A 19,217-nucleotide genomic window follows, 5' to 3' on the forward strand; every position below is an offset into this window, starting at 1 on the left:
AAAATAAACTTTAGTAAATATTTATTATTTTTTATTACGCTGTTAAATAATAGCTGGAAAATTTTTGAATTATAAGGCAGGCAACTTTTTATACAATTTTTATGTACGTAATTTTACATGGCAAAATACAAAATCGAGCTAAATCTATCGAATTGTTCCTGTGTATATTTAAAATTCGATTTCTCAGAAACTATTCAACCGATTATGCTCAAATTTTGCATTTTGTCTTGTGAATTTACACATTTTAAAAGGATGTTAAAATTTTATACCTCTCAATTTAAATTTTGTCACTGCTGTAATAGATTTTCTCGAAAAAGTTCGTAAGTAAGCAGGTATATTAATGTTCATTCATTCCTGAAATTTTGCAGCAGTTTTTTCGTGTCCCGAATTTTTTCTATACATTATCGGCAAAACATTTTTGAAAATAAAAATTTAAAATAAAAAAAAATGTAAAAGGAACTAATAAAAAGAAAAACAAGTTTTTCTAAAGGTCTGTTTAATATAAGTGTTTAATATTCGTCTGTTTAATATAAGTCTGTTTAATATACAAATATACGTCTAAAATACATAAAATTAAAATTGAAATGCGATAAATAAAATTTTAAACGAAGTTCTTTTAAAAACTAGAAAAACTTCTATTAGCCTTATTGTACCGAAACTTTGAGGCAATGCTTAATGTTCAAACTTCAATATTCTTATTCAATTAAAAATAATAATAAAAATAAAAGAAAATAAAAAAATAAAAGAAAATAAAAAAATAAAAGAAAAGAAAATAATAATCTCACTAAATTTAACTTTTGAAAATTATTGTAAACCACAGATTCTCCTCTCTCTCAAAATACTGTCTTAAAAATTGCTGCTTACGTCATGCGCAACTTTGCACTAATATTACGGCTTCTGATCATTTACACTTTTAGAGTTTACTTGCTTGATAATAGTTTAAAATTGAAATTTCTTAATGATATTCTGTTTTATTGTTCCACGTTTAAGATATTTCCTTGTTTTGATATAGAAAGTAGGTGCACGGTTTAATTGCATTTCATTTGCCTTATTAAGTATTTAATTTACGCATTGTTATTTGTTTTTTAAGATTATCAATTAATATTAACTCAATTTAAAACTTAAATTTATGCTTGGAACGGCCTTACCCAAAGGACATTAAACGGTTATTATGCTCCCTTCTTAATTTCAGTAAGTAAATTTTTTCTTCTCCGATGGATTTGAATTTTTGATCCTCAACATATGGAAGGTAGTCAATATTTTAAAAGTTTTCCAGCCTGAAAATATTGCCAAAGTTGTTGAGGCAGGAGAGCGATTGAATGTTTGGATCTCTTAAAGTTAACAAAACTTTTTGAGCATTTCGCTAGATTTGAAACACTTTTTTAAGCGAATCATGAAGTTTTTACACACTATTATAAGATTCGTTCATCCAAAGATAATTCTATGCAGAAAATAACCTTAAATAAATATTATTTTTTATTTTATTTGCTAATTGTCGAAAACACTTTTCATTGCAAAATATAGAAAAAAATTTCACAATTTTTAAGAAAGTAATTTTAAAGGCAAAATGAGAAATTTGAATGAAATCGGACTACTAGTTTCAAATTAGTCCAATTTAAAAAAAAAGTTATTTATGTAAAATTCGATTTCTGAAGAACTCTTCGATTGATTTCATTCAAATTTTAAATTTGCTTTAAAAGTTATACAAGGCGAACTTTGCAAAAAGGAATTTTAACATTAAGTGATTCAAACTTTCTACCGTTCTCCTTCATAAACTGTTGATACCATATTTTGCAGATGGCAGGTGCTTCTCCTGTTTTAAGGGTCTAGGAGCTGAATTCCTCATAAAGTTAGACATTCAAACAACTAAGATCGAGTTGTAGTATATACATTGAAGTCCAATCAATAGATAAAATATTTTCAGGGGTTTCCCTTTCTTGCGCCCTGTTTATACATAAATGCATACATCGTTATTACATAGCACATGAATACATGCGTACATATATTGAACATAAATTGTGTATATACGTACAAACATACGGGAATACAAATATACCCACATTTACATAGATACATACATTATACAGTATATTCATATAAAGTATATGTGTCCCGCAGTGGACTGATCGTTAAGACACGGTTCCCAGCAGATCACCGAAGTCGAGCATCACTGGTTACGGTCAGTGTGCGGATGGGTGACCACTTGGATCAGACTGCGTAGGGCCCGAGAGTGTGCGGTATTGGTCCTCGTTATACTGCTCTACCGTAAAGTGCTCGACTTCGAGTGCAGGTCGTCGGGTTACCGAAGCGGGGGTGCCATCCCCTCTGCAGAGGATCAAAATTGTGATGGCATGTCTTCGGATCATCCTCAGGGGTGTTTCCCAGATCGTCTCCAATAGCCCATCTTGCAGCTCTAGTGCGACGTTAATTAACTACAACTACAACAACAACAATAAAGTATGTGTGTATCTACATATATGTGAATTAACGTACATAAGATTATACATACTTATATGTACTACTTAAAGTATATATACGTATGTACGATACGCATAAAATAAATGGTCCATTCTAAATAATTTTTCATCTAATGATCGTATCTTCACATTTAAGGACTCAATCTTAAAGGTGCGAGTGGATGACATATATGCTAATTGATTTGTGCCCACGATATTTTAAGTTATGAAATCAGACACAAAAACATACTTTCTCTGAACAGACATACCTGTTTTATGGTGTTTCTTGGGTTTTTGTCTCTCAAATTATAGGGATGGCCGCAATCTGGAAAAATATAATCCCAATAGTTGTAGTCAGAAGAGCGGTTAAAAGTTTGTACCCCTTAATGTTAATATTTTTTACGTATGAGACCACATCTTGAGAGCATCTTATGTGAATTGAAAAAATTTTTGCACTCAATTAAAAAATTCGTTTGTCAAAAGCTAATTCCATGCAAAATATAAATTTTAGTCAAAATAATCATTTTTTATCATTTTATTCAATGATAGTCTAAAAAATTTTGAATTTAAGTTAAAGAATTTTAAATGACAAAGCGCAAAATTTGAACGAAATCAATCGAATAGCTCTTAAAAATACGACTTTTTCAAAATTCAATTTTTCAGGAACTATTCGATCCATTTTACTCAAATGTTGTATTTTGCCATTTAAAATTTCCTTCTTTAAAATGTTATAAAAAATTATATACTTAATAATCAAAAAATTTCGGCTATTACAAAATAAAATTTAAAAACAGTAAATATTTACTGAAAGTTATATTTTGCAAAGAATTATCTTTGGATAAACAAAATTTATATTCGTATGCAAAATTACTTTAATTCGTTTTAAAAGTTCTCAGGACATGGTGAAATACGCAAAAAGTAAAATTAACATTAAGGAGTCTAAGCTTTGGACTCAGACCTCACTATTGGGACGATTTATTTCGGATTGCGAATACCCGTTGGACGGCTCTTTTGATCAACCTATTATTACGACCATATTTCCCACAGTGCGGCTATCCCCTATATTTTGTGGGTCAGAAATGTGCATCCGTCGAGAAAAGGTATGTTTTTCAGAGAAAGTACGTTTTATTTTTGTCTAATTTCATAACTTAAAATATGGTTTGCATTAATTAATTAACATATTTGAGGTCCTTTTAACCCTTAAGATTAAGTTCAAAAACGTAAATATCCGATCATTAGATCAACTCGCAGTAGAGTGAACTTCAAGATACGGTTCCCAGTAGAACACCGAAGTCAAGGATCACTTGCTACGGTCAGTGTGTGGATGGGTGATCACTTTGATCAACCTACAAAGGAACCAAAGGTGTGCGGTATCTATCCTAATTAAGCTTTTCCACCATTAAGAGCTCGACTTCACGCGCAGGTCGTCAAGGAGAAGATCCATCCCCTCTGCAGAGGATCAAAATTGTGTTGACATGTCTTCGGATCATCCTCAAGAATGTTTCCCAACTCTACACCAATAGCCCATTGTTCATCGTTAGTACGACATAGACCAACAAAAATAACCGATCATTAGATCAAAAAATTTTCAGAGTAGTCTGCTTTTTGTTTTCAACAAGTAATTTATTCATTTTACGTCCATATGACATACAATGTACTCACGTGTGCAAGTACTATATGCATGTACTGTCTAATAACAATGTTATTCATACAACGATAGTTAAAGTAACCATAGATATATAATTATATACTGCGTGTGTATTCATGTATTTTTATTTATATGTGTGCATGCACCTGTATACATATAATGTAGGCATGTATTCCTGTACGTACAATATGTATGTACATACAATTCATATGCATATGCATAAAATTTCATTCAATATACGCAAGTACGCACACAAAAATTTCCTCTTATTTTTCAGAGAAAGGAGCATATCTGACGAGGAAGTCATTTATTTGAATGAAGATTGTTTCGCTAATTCCTTTATGTTGAATATGTTACGTATTCACTGGTGGTTATTATACCTATAATATCATTTGTTTATGTATTGACGAAATAGTTGATTTAATTATGGTACATCTGTTTTGTATTATTCAATAATGGTTATTATACAGATAATATTTTTATATATTAACAAAATACCTAATATAATTATGGCATATCTGATTTGTACAAATGCACTTGTCATATACTAATTGTTATGATAATCATAATATTTATTTGTTGATATGCATTAAAAAATATGTTTGGAATTTCTACATTCATTAAACGATTTTTTAAAAAAAAAATATTTTGTTATCATTAAATTTCCTACATTTATCATATCATGCATATTAAGTAAGAGATAATTAATCAGTTGCATTTTATTTATTTTGACAAAAGAAGATATTTCATATTAATTTTCTTTGATATACAAAAAACTGAACACTTTTGACTCATCAAAATTTCTCACACCGCATAAATTTCTGAATAAGAAAGAAGAAAATGCGCAGACCCTCTTTGAGTATTACATTGTTTGTTTGTTTGTTTTGTTCATTTACGTCGAATTAGAGCTGCGCAATGGGCTATTGGCGACGGTCTGGGAAACATCCCTGAGGATGATCCGAAGACATACCATAACAATTTTGATCCTCTGCAGAGGGGATGGCACCCCCGCTTCGGTAGCCCAACGACCTGCACGCGAAGTCGAGCACTTTACGGTAGCACAGTTTAGCGAGGACCAATACCGCACACCCTCGGTCCCTATGCAGACTGATCCAAGTGGGTCACCCATCCGCACACTGACCGCAGCCAGTGATGCTTGACTTCGGTGATCTGCTGGGAACCGTGTCTTAACGATCAGTCCACTGCGGGACTTGAGTATTACATATACTCTATTTATTTTGTGTTTTTATCAATCAAATCATTAAATAAAATAAAAAATTTCATATTAAACGATATTTTAACTTGTAAATCAATTTTCCTACATCAAAGTAAGTCAGACTGATAAAAAACGACTATTTCCCCCAAAATCAAGCAAAATTGATGGAAAGGAGAATTTTCCTCGGACTGGGAAAGCTATAAGAAGTAAAATATAAAACAAATAATGAAACGCGCCGTCATGCAATCGTGGGAGAGATGACATCAAAGATGACATCAGAATGACGTTTTACCCAACGTACACTAGCAATAGCATTAAATTGCATTGTCAATGAAAATCTTATGACAGGGTAGATTTTAGCTGAGCATACGAAAACGCTGCAAACGGAAACCTTATAATTATGTAGATTTAAGATGATTTTCATGTTAGAACTAGCTTTATTCAAGGTTTTTTTTTCCCGCTTGAGAACCCTAAGACAACCTCGTTTTAAGGTTGTTATGTTGAAGGTTGTTTTCCAAGGTTTTGGATTAGGGTAATGTGCGTAGAATAGAGCAAATTGTCGCAGACCTCGTTTTAAGGTTAGAAGGTTTACACGTAAACCGTGTAAAAAACCCTTTTTAGGTTTGCATGAAAAGATTTTTGTTGTGTTGAAAAAACCTTATATTGATATCTGGGTTGGTAGCCCAACATCTGTCAAAGCCAGGGCTAAAGAGAATAGAAGGGCTGGTTCACTCCTTTGAAGTATCTCTTGCCGCGCCGATCCTCCGACGTCACTCTAGTGACGTCACTTTGGCGCAAAGCTCGCACTTTTACTTCAAGAACGGAGCGTTTGGCCTTACTAGCTCTAACTAATATTGGATCATTTCTTTTTGCGAGATATTCTAAGACATTTGTTATTTTCTATAATGACTTTCGTCAGTTTTTGCAGTAAATTTACAAGAATTTAAAACTATTATCGAAATGCCAGTTTGCGCGATTGCAACTTGCAAAAATTCTGATATAAACACAAAAGGAAAAAGTATAATTTTTCTCGTGTTCCCTAAAGTAAATGAACAACTATGTAAAGAATGGATTCTGAAATGACACAGTTAATATAAAACCGCAATACGTTTATTCTGTCGTAAAGAACTTTTATAAAAATTAATTATCTAAATAGAAACCGCCTCGCTACTTCATAAAGAAAGGCAGGTGAAAAGAATTAAAAAATAGATAAAGTCAAAGAAAATTAAAATGTAAGTAAAAAGTATAAATAAAATATATAGTATATAGTTGAAATTCTCCTAATTTCATAACATATTTTTTAATGTAGTTATTCTAAATATTTATGATTTTTTTAAAAAATTATATTCTCTTCAATTTAAATATCTATATATTATATCATCGTAAATTTAAATGTCTATAAACAATTGTAAAATTTCTGATGTCATTATGAACCTAAATTATTATTTTGTTTCAGTAATTAGCGTTTAAGGTTGATGTTTCCTAATGATTAAGTATGAACAAATTGCTATTAACGACATATTTTAAAATCAGGGATTCTAAATTTAACTTAACTTATCTTTATAAAAGAATATGTAGATAAAAAAAGTGTCGATATATGCCTTCATTTTTCTTAATAGTTAAAGTTAAAACTGAACTTTTTAAAATAAAGTATTTATCGTGTCATTTTCACCAACTAGCAAAACATTTTTATAAGTTTAAAATGGTATTTTTTTAATATAATAACCAAGAAAGTTTTTTTTGAACTATGTTTATGAACGGAAATAATGTGTTAATTACGTAAAGTTTGAAGGCTAATAACCAGAAAAAGTCTAACTTATTTTTACAAGAGAAAGATGCAAAGTTATCATATCTTTGCTTGCAATCTCCGAGATCTGTAGACACAGTGACGTCATGAGGAGGGAAATCGTAGCTTCAGCTCTAAGAGCGGAGTGAACTAGCCCTTGTATTCTCTTTAGCCCTGTGTTACCTACACGTTCACTAGAGACCGTAGATATCAAGTTGGAATAAAATACTACACCAGTGATGTTAAAGCTCACAGTGATGTCTCCTTGCTCAAGTGATTTTGTTTTATGTTGCTCCTCTATTGGGGGTGTGGGGGGGGGGGTGAAATATATTCCTTCGCAAAAAAACTAGCCAGTTTCTACTTTCTCGGAGGTGCGTGAAACACATCCAGAGAGAACAGTCTCTGGATGCAATTCGTCAATTCGACGCAATTAAACTTCGATATGCAACTTTTTAACAAATTATTAAATAAAGCACAACTTATTTTTTCATAATACAAATTTAAAAAAACTCAATAGTTCCTGAAATTTTAAGTGTTCGGCATGTTCTTGTCTGCTCTTATTTTTAAAACAAACCGAAACTACGACTTACTTCTTTTTGGGGTGGCATTGGCGCTGCAGACGCAAGCGCTTTTCTTACCAATTTTTTTGCGGTGACAAAACACATGGAGTAATGGGTTGTATAGTGAAAAAGTTAAACAATAAATTTACATATTTTTTAACGTATTCAGCTAACAGAAGTTTTTACTTATGCGTATAACATTTAAATTTGTTTTTGACAATTAATTTCTAAATATTTTACAATCATGACAATTGAATCATTTCAAAGATTTATTGAGACTTTCTGCCCAAGTGCCTGTGTGCCGGTGGATTTAGTAAAAATAGCTAGAAATGTTATGTTGTCAAATATAGGCCCTAGAGTTGAACATGATTTTAGATACCAACCCCATGAAGTTATACCCAGTCCATTATGTCTTGTAATGGATGGTGAATGTTGTTTAGATAGACTTTATGGTGGTTATTTTGGTGATTGGGTGTGCGGGGGACAGTGGAATAGAATGGTAGATTTTCTTAGAACATTCTTTCAAGTAGTCAACAAACGTAATATTGAAATAACAGTTTTTTTTAATGGAACATCAGACCCACAAAGAATGACCAAGTGGGTTGAAAAACAAAAAGTTGAAAAGGAGAAAATAACTCAAGTTCTTAGACATGCCGCTTGTAAAGGTACGCCTCCTCCTAAAGTCTGGTGGGTTGCGCCAAACGCTCTTCGTACTTGTTTGAGAATATTATTACGACATTTGAAAGTTAATGTTGTTTTAACTACTACTGATCATCACCAAGAGGTAATCTCATATTTAAAAAAATATAACTATCATGGATTGCTAGCTGATGACCCAGAATACATCATTTTCGATCCTCATCGATATTTTTCATCAGTACAATTGAAACTGACCTTTAAGGTAAGTATTCAAAGCATGATAAGTGTACAAAACAATTTAAATTCATAGCTTCTCATGCTGTCATTCCTTCATTTTATATGAATTTTGAGGACATATTTTATTTGTTTACTTTGTTTATTTGTATTCATTAGTCAATCTTCTCTAGAATTTGAACCTAGATATCCTATTTTTTTTTTATGTGAAATGTCCGATTATTATTTCCGAACTGTGAAACTAAACAAAAAATTTCTCATTAGAGTTTATATTATAATAAGCTATTAATTTAAACTGTCAAGGTGCCATGAATGTAGTTATATAATATATATAGATTGTTTATATAATATTTAATAAATTGTTCCAGGTTTTAAACTTATGACCAGTTTGGCTAGTAGTGTTCTAATTCATATAAATTATGCTTTCATGAAAAAATAGCTTCAAAATAACAAGTTTAAATTGTATGACATATGTCACCAATTTTTCCTGTCAATGACATACATGATCAATTTAAATAAATTGAGAAATCAAATTGAAGTAAATAATTGTGTATGTCAAACACTTTTTGTGGTAGGGAAGTTTTTATTAATTTCCTTTTACTTTATTCGTAAAAGAGTAAAAAATGTAAATTTAAAAAACATTTAGTAGCCTGTGAGATCCGAAATAAAAAATATCACAGAAGAGCACAGTCTTAAAGGGTAAAACTTGTTGCCACCTCCGGGCAAAGCTCTAAATTTAAAAAAATATATATATATAGGGTCCGACTATCACAGAGATAAGAAAGTAACCTCTCCTAGAGAGAGAGAGCAATGAAGTGTATTATTTTTTAACTTAGACCTGTTAGGTTATATATCCATCGGTGAACAGGGTTTTTCAAAGATTCAAGTCTCTTTATTCTCCAAGATTAAAATTCATTTAGTGATTGTAGTTGACACAACACGAAAATATCCCCAAGCTTGTATTGGATTTTTAAATTTGTTTTAAAAAATGTTTATATTTATGCAGTTTAAAAAAGCTAAATTGTTTATAATCCTGACTCCTTGGTCACACATTAATTCATGAAACATTTTTTGATTGAAATTTTATTTGTTCCAAAAATATTGGAAGTATCTTTATCAATATCTATTTGCACACAATACAATCTCCAAGGTACCAAAAAGTTTTCTGAACTTGCAAAATTTTATAAAGAAATAGGTAGCCATGTATCGGTACTTATGCCAAGAAATTTTCCTTTGTGAATTTACAAGTAGAATTCTTCTGAATTAATGTTTTTTTTTGCAGTGCAGACACTAAATCAACACATAACCTTGACCTTAATCTACAGCATAGAGGATATGTTTGCAAACTGTATTTTATGTCCAATGTTCTGATATCATGAGCACTCTAGGGTATCATTCACTATAATTTTTTCGTAATTTTTAGTTTGGGGATATTTCTGTATCATGATCTGTCGCATTAACTACAATCGCCAAAATGCCAAATCTATTTTAAATTTGGATTTTTTTTAAGAAAAAAAACAAAAAAAAAACAAGTAGAAGTTTTCCCGGGGGTGGCTATGAATTATATAATTCAAGTTAGTTAGTTTCTGAGATATTTTTTTGAGATTTTGTCAGACAATTACACAGAAGTTGTTAAGACTTTGCCATTATTTTGCCATAAATCAGGAGGTGGAAATCTTCCTTTTTATTTTTAATTATGTAATTTATATGTTTTAATGTGTAACTCTTATTAGGTGTTTATTGTTTTTAGTACTTTTGGTATTTCAAGTCAGTTCTGTTTGTACCTATATTCTCTATTTTTCTTTTGTGAGTGCCTTGATGTAATGGATAAAGGTCCAGTTTTGCATTTATGTAGCAAACAATATTTAACATGCAAAAACACCCCGTGGCAGAATCACTGTGACATTGTCACAGAACGTTGCAGAGTTCTTGCAGAAAGATTTTTCTTTTGAAATGTAAAAAAAATTACTTTTCTCCTCTGCAAAAATTTACTGGTAATATTTAAATCTCTATTTTCGGCATTTATTAATATTGATTTTCACATAGTTTTTTAAATATTTCGATATTCGAATATTCCGAAATATTTCGATATATATAGAAAATTGGAATCGTGCTTTTGAGTATTTACTTTTTAAGGCAATAATTCTATCAAATTTTTGGTAGTTGTTGCTATTGATTTCACCATAGTTTTTAAATCTGATATTTTTTATACAATATTATTTATGACAACTACATCATCTCAAAAGGAAAAACTCATTTGAAGAATCCGATTCGCGTGATTTCGTCGTCGATCTTTTTTTCGACAATAACTACTGATTTTTTATTGTGTTGATTATTTACAAAATGCGAAGAAAGAAGCAATTTGTGCTTTCCTCCCAAGCAAAATGCAAGGATATCTCCCATACTATTAGACTAAAAAATTATGACATTTTCAATTCAAAACAATTATATATATTATTTTGTAAACACAGCGCTTTTGTTATTTTAAATGAGTAACATATATGCTTGTTATTATTGAAAGTATCTTGCAGAAAGATATTAGTGCTAGAGAGTTTTGTTGCAGATAGCTCTAAGAAATTCTGCCACAGGGTGAAAACATATTTTCTAAGTGTCTGTAAACTTGCAAACCAATGATTATTTGAAAATGCAGGTACGATTTTTTTCTCCCTTCAATTCTTGCCAAAATAGCTCAATCAAACTTTGTTTTTCTCTTTTAGGAGTTGTGAAAACTATTTTTCTTTTCTATCTATTATGTATTACAGCATCAATATTTAATTATAAAGTAATTAAATATAAATTTTATATGTAGGGTTGTTTGGAAACAAAAGAGTACATTTTAAATGAAGTTACCAGGTGCTTGAATCTTCATCCTAGTAGAATATGTGTAGTTGCAGCTCTTCTTGGTAATCATATTCTTGGAGATTCAGATTTATCAGTTTTTCATCGCTCCTTATGTCCTGATGCAAAAGGAAAAGTAATAAACTTTTATTGTACTTGTACTTCTTAAATATATATATATAATTATAATTAATTGTGATGTGTATAGTAAAAAATTTATTTTAGAGATAGATTTGTAGACTAATCTGTAGAGTTCACATGTCTTTTTTGGGATTTTTTTGTTTTGTTTCCTGACCAAAGTTTGAGGGAGTTTAAGAAAATATTAATTTTAATAGCAAAATTACATGCAGCTAATGTAATGTAAAAATATATATATGGGTCATTCTCACAAAAACAGTCATTTTCATGTCCCCAGTATATTTTATGTTTGTTTTACAACTTACGAAAAAAAAAATTTCAGGGAAAGTGTCCTTCAGAATGCAAGCTAACAAAAGAATAAAAATAAAATTATCAATTTTTATTTTTTATTAATTTTAGGTAATAAAAATATCCCCCGTGTGGTGTCCGGGGTAGAATTGCACCAACGTATTCCCGGCGTGTCGTAAAAGGCGACTAAATGGGTTGAGCGCAAGGCCAATCCCCTTGCCTCATTAAAAAAATCTACCGATTCAGAAAACTCAAAGAAAAACTTCCGGACCGGCACTTCGTAGACGACCTGGCACGAAATCGGACATGATTTTTGGAACATGGAATGTTAGAACATTATATAGAGGAGGTGCAGTGAAAAAACTAACTGATGTTTTCTTGGAGTACAAATTAGATGTACTGGCTGTTCAGGAAATGAGGTGGACTGGAAGTGGAGTAATGGACAAGCGAAATTGCAGTATCTACTATAGCTGCCACGACAGACTACACCAATTTGGAACAGGTTTCATCGTCAACAAAAGAATCAGAGACAAAGTGATTGAATTTAAGCCAGTGAATGAAAGAATTTGCAGAATACGAATCAAAGGAAGAACGCATAATATCTCAATTATTTGTGCCCATGCCCCCACGGAGGACAAGGCGGATGAAGTTAAGGATGGATTCTATGACCTTCTAGAAAAGACACAAAGTGAATGCTGTTCAAATGATGTGAAACTGCTCATGGGCGATTTCAACGCGAAGATTGGCCACGATACAAACATGGACAGATTTGCTGGAAATGAAAGCCTACATGAAGAGACAAGCAAAAATGGCATCCGACTTATTAACTTTGCCATTTCTACAAACATGGTAATAGGGAGTACAACTTTTAAACACAAAAACATACATAAAGCCACCTGGAGATCCCCAGATGGATTAACCCAAAATCAAATAGATCACATACTTATTGATTTAAGACATAGAAGCACTCTTCAAGACGTTCGGACATACCGCGGTGCAAATGTGGACTCCGATCACTTTTTGGTAGCCTCAAAAATACGTCACAAGGTAAATAGATATTATCATAAAGGGAGAGATAATAACGACAAAAAGATTGACATTGAGCAGCTAAAGAAGACAGAGGTAATGAAAGAGTACCGAAAAGAACTAAAAAGCAAGATTGAATCGAGTGTCGAAACTGAGACTGTGGAGACTGCGTGGCAGTCTCTTAAACAAACCATAATTAATGCGTCTGAAAAAACAATACCAGAAATGCAAGGAAAGAAAACCACCTCTTGGTTTGATGAAGAATGCTGTGCAATTACGAAAAAGAAGAATGAAGCGTATAAATTCATGATCCAGAAACGCTACACTAGGAGCGCAGAAGAAACATATAAAAAAGAATTCATAAGATGAAGAAACGAGAATATATGGAAGAGGTATATAAAGACATTGAAAACTTAAAAACTCAAAAGGAAGCAAGAAAATTTTACCAACTGATAAACAATGTCAGAGCAGACTTCAACCCCAGAACAATAACCTGTAAGAAGAAAAACGGAGAACTTACTCGAGACCCGGATGAAGTTCTAGCCCGTTGGCGTGAGCACTTCGTAGATCTACTAATGGGGAGAGATAGAGAAGATCTAAACACTTGTAACATGCTGCCAACCATGAGTACTGAAGGTGAAGCCATAGAACATAATACACCTACTCCTTACGACGTGGAAATAGCGTTGAGGAGGCTAAACAATAATAAATCAGCTGGACCTGATGGCTTAAAAGCCGAACTCTTTAAAATTGACGAAACGAAGCTAAGCAAAGCTATATATAGCTTGATTTGTTGTATATGGACAAAGGAACAAATGCCCACTGAGTGGGATGAAGGATCTATTTGCCCTATATACAAGAAAAGTGATAAACTCGAATGTGGAAACTACAGGGGAATTACCCTTCTAAATATTGCGTACAAGATCTTCTCCATTATTTTATGCAAGCGATTGGAGACCTACACCTCGGGAATCATTGGAAATTACCAATGCGGATTCCAGAAAGGAAAAACAACGACTGACCAATTGCATACTATCAGGCAGATCTTGGAGAAAACCAAAGAGTATAACATTGACACATACCACTTATTTATTGACTTTAAAGCTGCCTACGACAGCATCAACCGAAGAAAACTACTTGAGGCTATGTTGGAGTTTAACATCCCAAAGAAGCTAATCAGCCTCACAAGAATGACGCTCAAAAGAGTTTCGTGCAGAATAAAAATCTCGTCAAGTCTCTCTGAACCATTCTTCACCGAAAAAGGCCTCAGACAGGGTGATTCCCTTTCTTGCCTGCTATTTAACATAGCTTTGGAAAAGGCCATTAGAGACTCTGGTATCAACACAAATGGAACAATCTTACAAAGAACTGTCCAACTACTCTCTTTTGCTGATGATATCGACATAGTTGGAAGAACAAAACGCTCAGTCATTGACGCTTTTGTAGCGCTTGAGAGTGCGGCGAAGGAGATGGGACTAGTTATAAATGCAGACAAAACCAAGTTTTTGATCGCAACAAATAAAACTCCTGGTCGATCTCCTCTGGAGATAATGACTTACTCTTTTGAAACTGTTAACCAGTTCAAGTACCTAGGAACCTTGATCTCTAGCCACAACAACCTGAAAATCGAAATAAATAACAGAATTTCCATGGAAGTTTTTACGGCCTCAGAAACCAACTGAAATCCAAGTTCATCAGTGTGAAGACAAAGTTAAACATCTACAAAACTTTAATCAGGCCTATAGCTACGTATGGAAGTGAGTGCTGGACCCTAAGCAAAACAGAGGAGGAAAAACTGCTAATTTTTGAAAGAAAAATTTTGAGGAAAATCTTTGGATCTCTTCAAGAGAATAACGTATGGAGAATTCTTTACAACCACGAAATTTACAAAAAATATGACAAATTCGGTGGGACCGACATTGTGAGAACTATTAAAAAATCACGCATTAGGTGGCTGGGCCACCTCTTCAGAAATTCTGATGCCGTCCCTGCCAAAAAAGTGACTTTTTCCACAATTGAAGGGACGAGACGTAGGGGACGACCACCTACAAGATGGATAGACGACGTTGAAAAGGACCTCAAGCTATTGGGAGTCAACCGATGGCGGGCCGTCGCACCGGACAGGGCCAGATGGAGGAAAATCTGCGAGTCAGCCTTGGCCTGTGAAAGGCTGTTGCGCTTATGAAGAAGAAGAATAAAAATATACCAATATGTCATTCCCTCACTTGTCCCCACTGCTGATTTAAAAAAAGAAAAAAATTGTTTCTGAAAAATATTTTTTTTTTTTACAAATTTGTGTTTTTTATTTGAGAATATTGAAATATAGAATTCAGAAAATAAATTTTAAATTTAATTTCTGATAAAAATATTAACACAGCACTATTTTAAACTTTGTCCCCAGTGTTTCGCGTCATTCCCTCACAACAATGTTCTTATCATCTGCAATCATCTTAGAATAAAAATATTTTAATAAAAACTTCAGAAGTTAACAACTGGCATCATAGAACAAAATTGCAGTATGTTTCCATCTTCAACTTAAACAAACTTTGCTGTGGAATAAATTTGAATGAATCAAACCAGGTAAAATTTTTTACATTTGTCATTCCCTCGTGTCGTTTTTTAGAGTAAAATAAAATACAACTTCATCGAGAAAGTGGATAATTATATGTTGCTTTCTTGTATGAATATAATTGTATGTGATTGACTTCAGAAATTAATAAAGCCTAACTGTTATTTTTAAATTTTATTGAATTCGTCATTCCCTCACTAGTGTATAAAGTGAGGGAATGACGCTGAAGTGAGGGAATGATTCAAGATGAGTATATTATTAAATTTTTTTTTTGTTCAATCGTGCCAGCCAATTTTATTTCCCAAACCTGTAAAAACTATTAAATATATAAGACTAAATTATAATAAATATTAGATATACTTAGTATGTTATCATTTTCAAACTTTAGGTAGATGTAACTTAGATAAAAACATGTATTAAAATAAAATATCATTCCCTCACTATTAGTGTCAGTCCCTCACTTTTTAAATAGTGAAAATAATTAATTTACTTATTAATTAATTTGAAAAATAAATTAATAAATTGATTTATTAAACTAATTAATTTATTTATTAAATTAATTAATTAATTATTAATTATTATAAATTAATAATTATAAATTAATTATTAAAAAAATTAGTTAATTTAAATATTAAGTATAATTTATAGGATATATACTTTCTTTATAATTCCATTACATATTTCTATTAATATAGAAAGTTTCAGAGCTTTTTATTCACTTTACTTTTTTGGGATTTTATGAACTGAAAAATGACAGTTTTCGTGAGAATGACCCATATATATATATGTACATATATTTTTTTTTCTGTTACTAATTTGAAAATGTTAGTATATTTTGTCAAGATCTTGTATTTCATTTGTTCTTTTCTAAGTTTGATATTCATGGCATGCAAAAGCTTATATACTTAGCAATAGCTTACATCTTATGTAAATTAATAAAATTTGTCATTACAACGTGCAAGTATCACTTTCTGAGTGCATGATAAACTTGAATCAATGCTAAAAAAGTTCAACCTTTAGATCTGCAATCTGTTAATGAATGTATTGGTTCTCTCAGAAAATGTGTATTAGAAACTTTTAGTAACTTTTCATTGCTATATTCCTAATAGATGTAATCAATTCTTATCAAAGAATTCAGATACATAAACTTGCAATCTTGCTATAATTTTTTTTTCAAAAAATATACATTAATCATGATTACAGATCTCTCTTAACTTTATTTAAAAATGCAAAGCTATTTGAGTTGACTATTGATGGTTCTCAAAAAGCTAAAGAGCTTTTTTTAATTGACTTCTGCTTTTTAATAAGTATACTGTTAGGTCAAACTGAATGAAATGTAAGTATTGCATTATTTTTTTTCCTGTAATATATCTTAAATTTAACCTAAACTTATCTAAAAAATAAAGGGCACTCCCATGATACAAAGGACAATATAACTTTAAAATAAACACTTTTAACTGTTTATTAAAATGGCATTCCACCATTAACAAAAATCTTAGTTTTTTTGTTAACTGCTTCAGATATAAAATTAAAAATTTTAGTTTTTTATGTATTTTGTAATAATAGTAAAGGATACTTATTAAAATATTAATATAGTTTGTAACATCTGTCGCAAGAGCTTTAACTCTGTTTGCCACTTTCTATTTGTCATTTCGTATGTATTTTCAATGTTTCCTATTAATTTAATGTTTTTTTTAAATAAATTTTAAAAAATAATCTGATTTTTGCGTGTAGGAGAAGATGAATTTCAAAATAAAATATTTTTACTCTATTTCATATTTTATACTTATTTTTATTATTCTAAATAAAATGTTTATATTTTTCAACTTTTTTTCTTAGGTGCACAATGATATTAAGCTATTAAAAACATTTTATGTAATTTTTTAAAAAAAAATTATTAAATATTTATAAATGAAATAAAAGTTTACAAATGTAGAAACCATTTGAAACATAATGTCCGTCAGTAAGCAGGAAATTGCTTCAAAATGCAGAACCTGATCTGAGATTAGAACTGTCAAGAGTTTTTACTCTCATCATGCAATCGCAAACATCCCAATTAAGAGTAGTTTTTTTTTTCCAATTTAAAATATACACCTACTAAATACCAGTTGGTTTGTTAAATTTTTATTTGAGCTATTATTTTAATTGTAAAAAAGTTATAGTAAGATTTTTTTTTTCTTCTATGTTTTTATCTGTATAAATTTTTGTTTTTGGAAGGAAAACACATTCTCTACCAAATTTATTTTCTTTTTACCTGATCCTTCTGAATCTCTTATGTATTTTAGAAAGGATGTTTCAAGGAGAATTGAAAGCCACTGTTTTAAATTTTGTCATTGAAAGTATGTATTATCAAGCATTATGTCAATAAGCTGGGGTCATGAGGACTAATCCTTCCCTATATATCGCTTTTTGAAAAAGAAATAATGTTTTTAATAACTGAGTATGTTAATTTGAAATTTAACTTAAGTTTTTATTCTAGGTCATTCCCAATAATTTAATCAAAGCTGTTGTTGACTATGTTAGAAATTTACAGTCTGTTGATGATCTCGATGATGTAGCGTTACAAGTGTTTGGAAGCCACTCTGATGAGAGGTGTGAAAAATTCAAACAATCAGTTCTATACTATTGTAAAGGCAACAAAAATTTTGGCTCTCACCTCCCAAGTGTTATTGGTATGATAGTGTAGTATTTTTGTAAAATTTTTCTTTTCATTTTTAACTACTTATTATACTGTTTTCTTTACTGTTTCTTGAAAACTATTTTTTTTTAATTCTGAGTTTTTTATTTTTTTATTGTGGTATTACTTTCAAAATTTTTAGTGGTCTTATTTTGTTTTTGGAAAAAACTTAATATTTAGAGGCAAGATTTTAACTAAATATGAAGAAAGGGGCTTTCAGAATTTTTAAAGCAGCAAAAAGATCTTATGTTTTTCAGATTTGTCATTCAAAAATACTTTAATTCATCTCTTAATGATTTGATTTAAAACAATTGATATAAAATTTTTTAATTACCACAGATTTGTTAAATATTATGAGTGTAGGGACAATATAATAATTTACTTCTCGCAAAATTTTTTTAGCTTCAATACTCATTTTATTTGTATTTAAAAATTATAAAAAATTTTTTAATCATTTCATTAATGAAATACTGTAACAGGTAACCAATTTTAATTAAAAAAATTTAGGGGCCATCCACTAATTTGCATTTGTAATATAAATATTAAAGTTAGCTTAATTCTTTACATATTTTCATAAATTCGGTATGATCAATATTAATCTAGTTAATGTTTTGTTGAATACACTGTTACAAAAAACATTTATTTAAATTTTAAGAAAATTACCCTCAATAACCTTAAATAATAGTTAAATTAATTAGAGTTTTAAATTACCTTTTACAGAATTAAATAAAGTAATTATTAATTTAAAAAATAGTATGAGCCACTCAATATTGAATTTATTTAAATTGCTTTTGCCAAAAGCTCATTTTTAAGAAATATTTCGGCTATATTAAATAAGTTTTTAGGTCTTTTCCAAACTGAGACACCATTGATTCACTTGCTGTATGATGAAATTTTGTCTCTAGTTTAAGCATTGTTAGGGCGTTTTTTAAAGAGTTCTGCTTTTCTTAGTTTGACAGGAAAGGACTTGAAATCTTTGGATGTAGAAAACGCAGATATTTGGCAAAATTCAAATTTAATAGATGTTGGACTAGATACCACAAATGCGATGACATCCTTATCTTCTTCAGAAAAAAATTCTATGTATTTAGGTGCCAGGTCTATGGCATGTGCAAAAAAGTTGCCTTTTGAAAATATGTTAC

General features: G+C 30.7%; 1 protein-coding gene across 3 annotated transcripts in view; it reads left to right on the top strand.

Annotated features, from left to right (window-relative positions):
• The first annotated feature begins 7,712 nt into the window (after positions 1-7,712).
• The window catches only part of LOC107436628 (constitutive coactivator of PPAR-gamma-like protein 1 homolog), a 56,043-nt gene continuing 44,538 nt past the window's right edge, over positions 7,713-19,217 (top strand). For 2 of the 3 annotated variants that reach the window (XM_087154695.1, XM_087154696.1), the window contains exons 1-3: positions 7,713-8,567; positions 11,349-11,513; positions 17,878-18,070. In XM_087154695.1, the coding sequence (XP_087010821.1) occupies positions 7,911-8,567; positions 11,349-11,513; positions 17,878-18,070 (1,015 nt within the window). In that variant the 5' untranslated portion in view covers positions 7,713-7,910. Of the gene's footprint in view, positions 8,568-11,168; positions 11,190-11,348; positions 11,514-17,877; positions 18,071-19,217 lie in introns of those variants that run through there. The other variant, XM_087154697.1, reaches the window with a different exon arrangement.

The sequence above is a fragment of the Parasteatoda tepidariorum genome, chromosome 11 (genome assembly GCF_982258835.1).
Source record: "Parasteatoda tepidariorum strain Cologne lab strain chromosome 11, Ptep-v5.0, whole genome shotgun sequence".
Classification (NCBI taxonomy): Eukaryota; Metazoa; Arthropoda; class Arachnida; order Araneae; family Theridiidae; genus Parasteatoda; species Parasteatoda tepidariorum.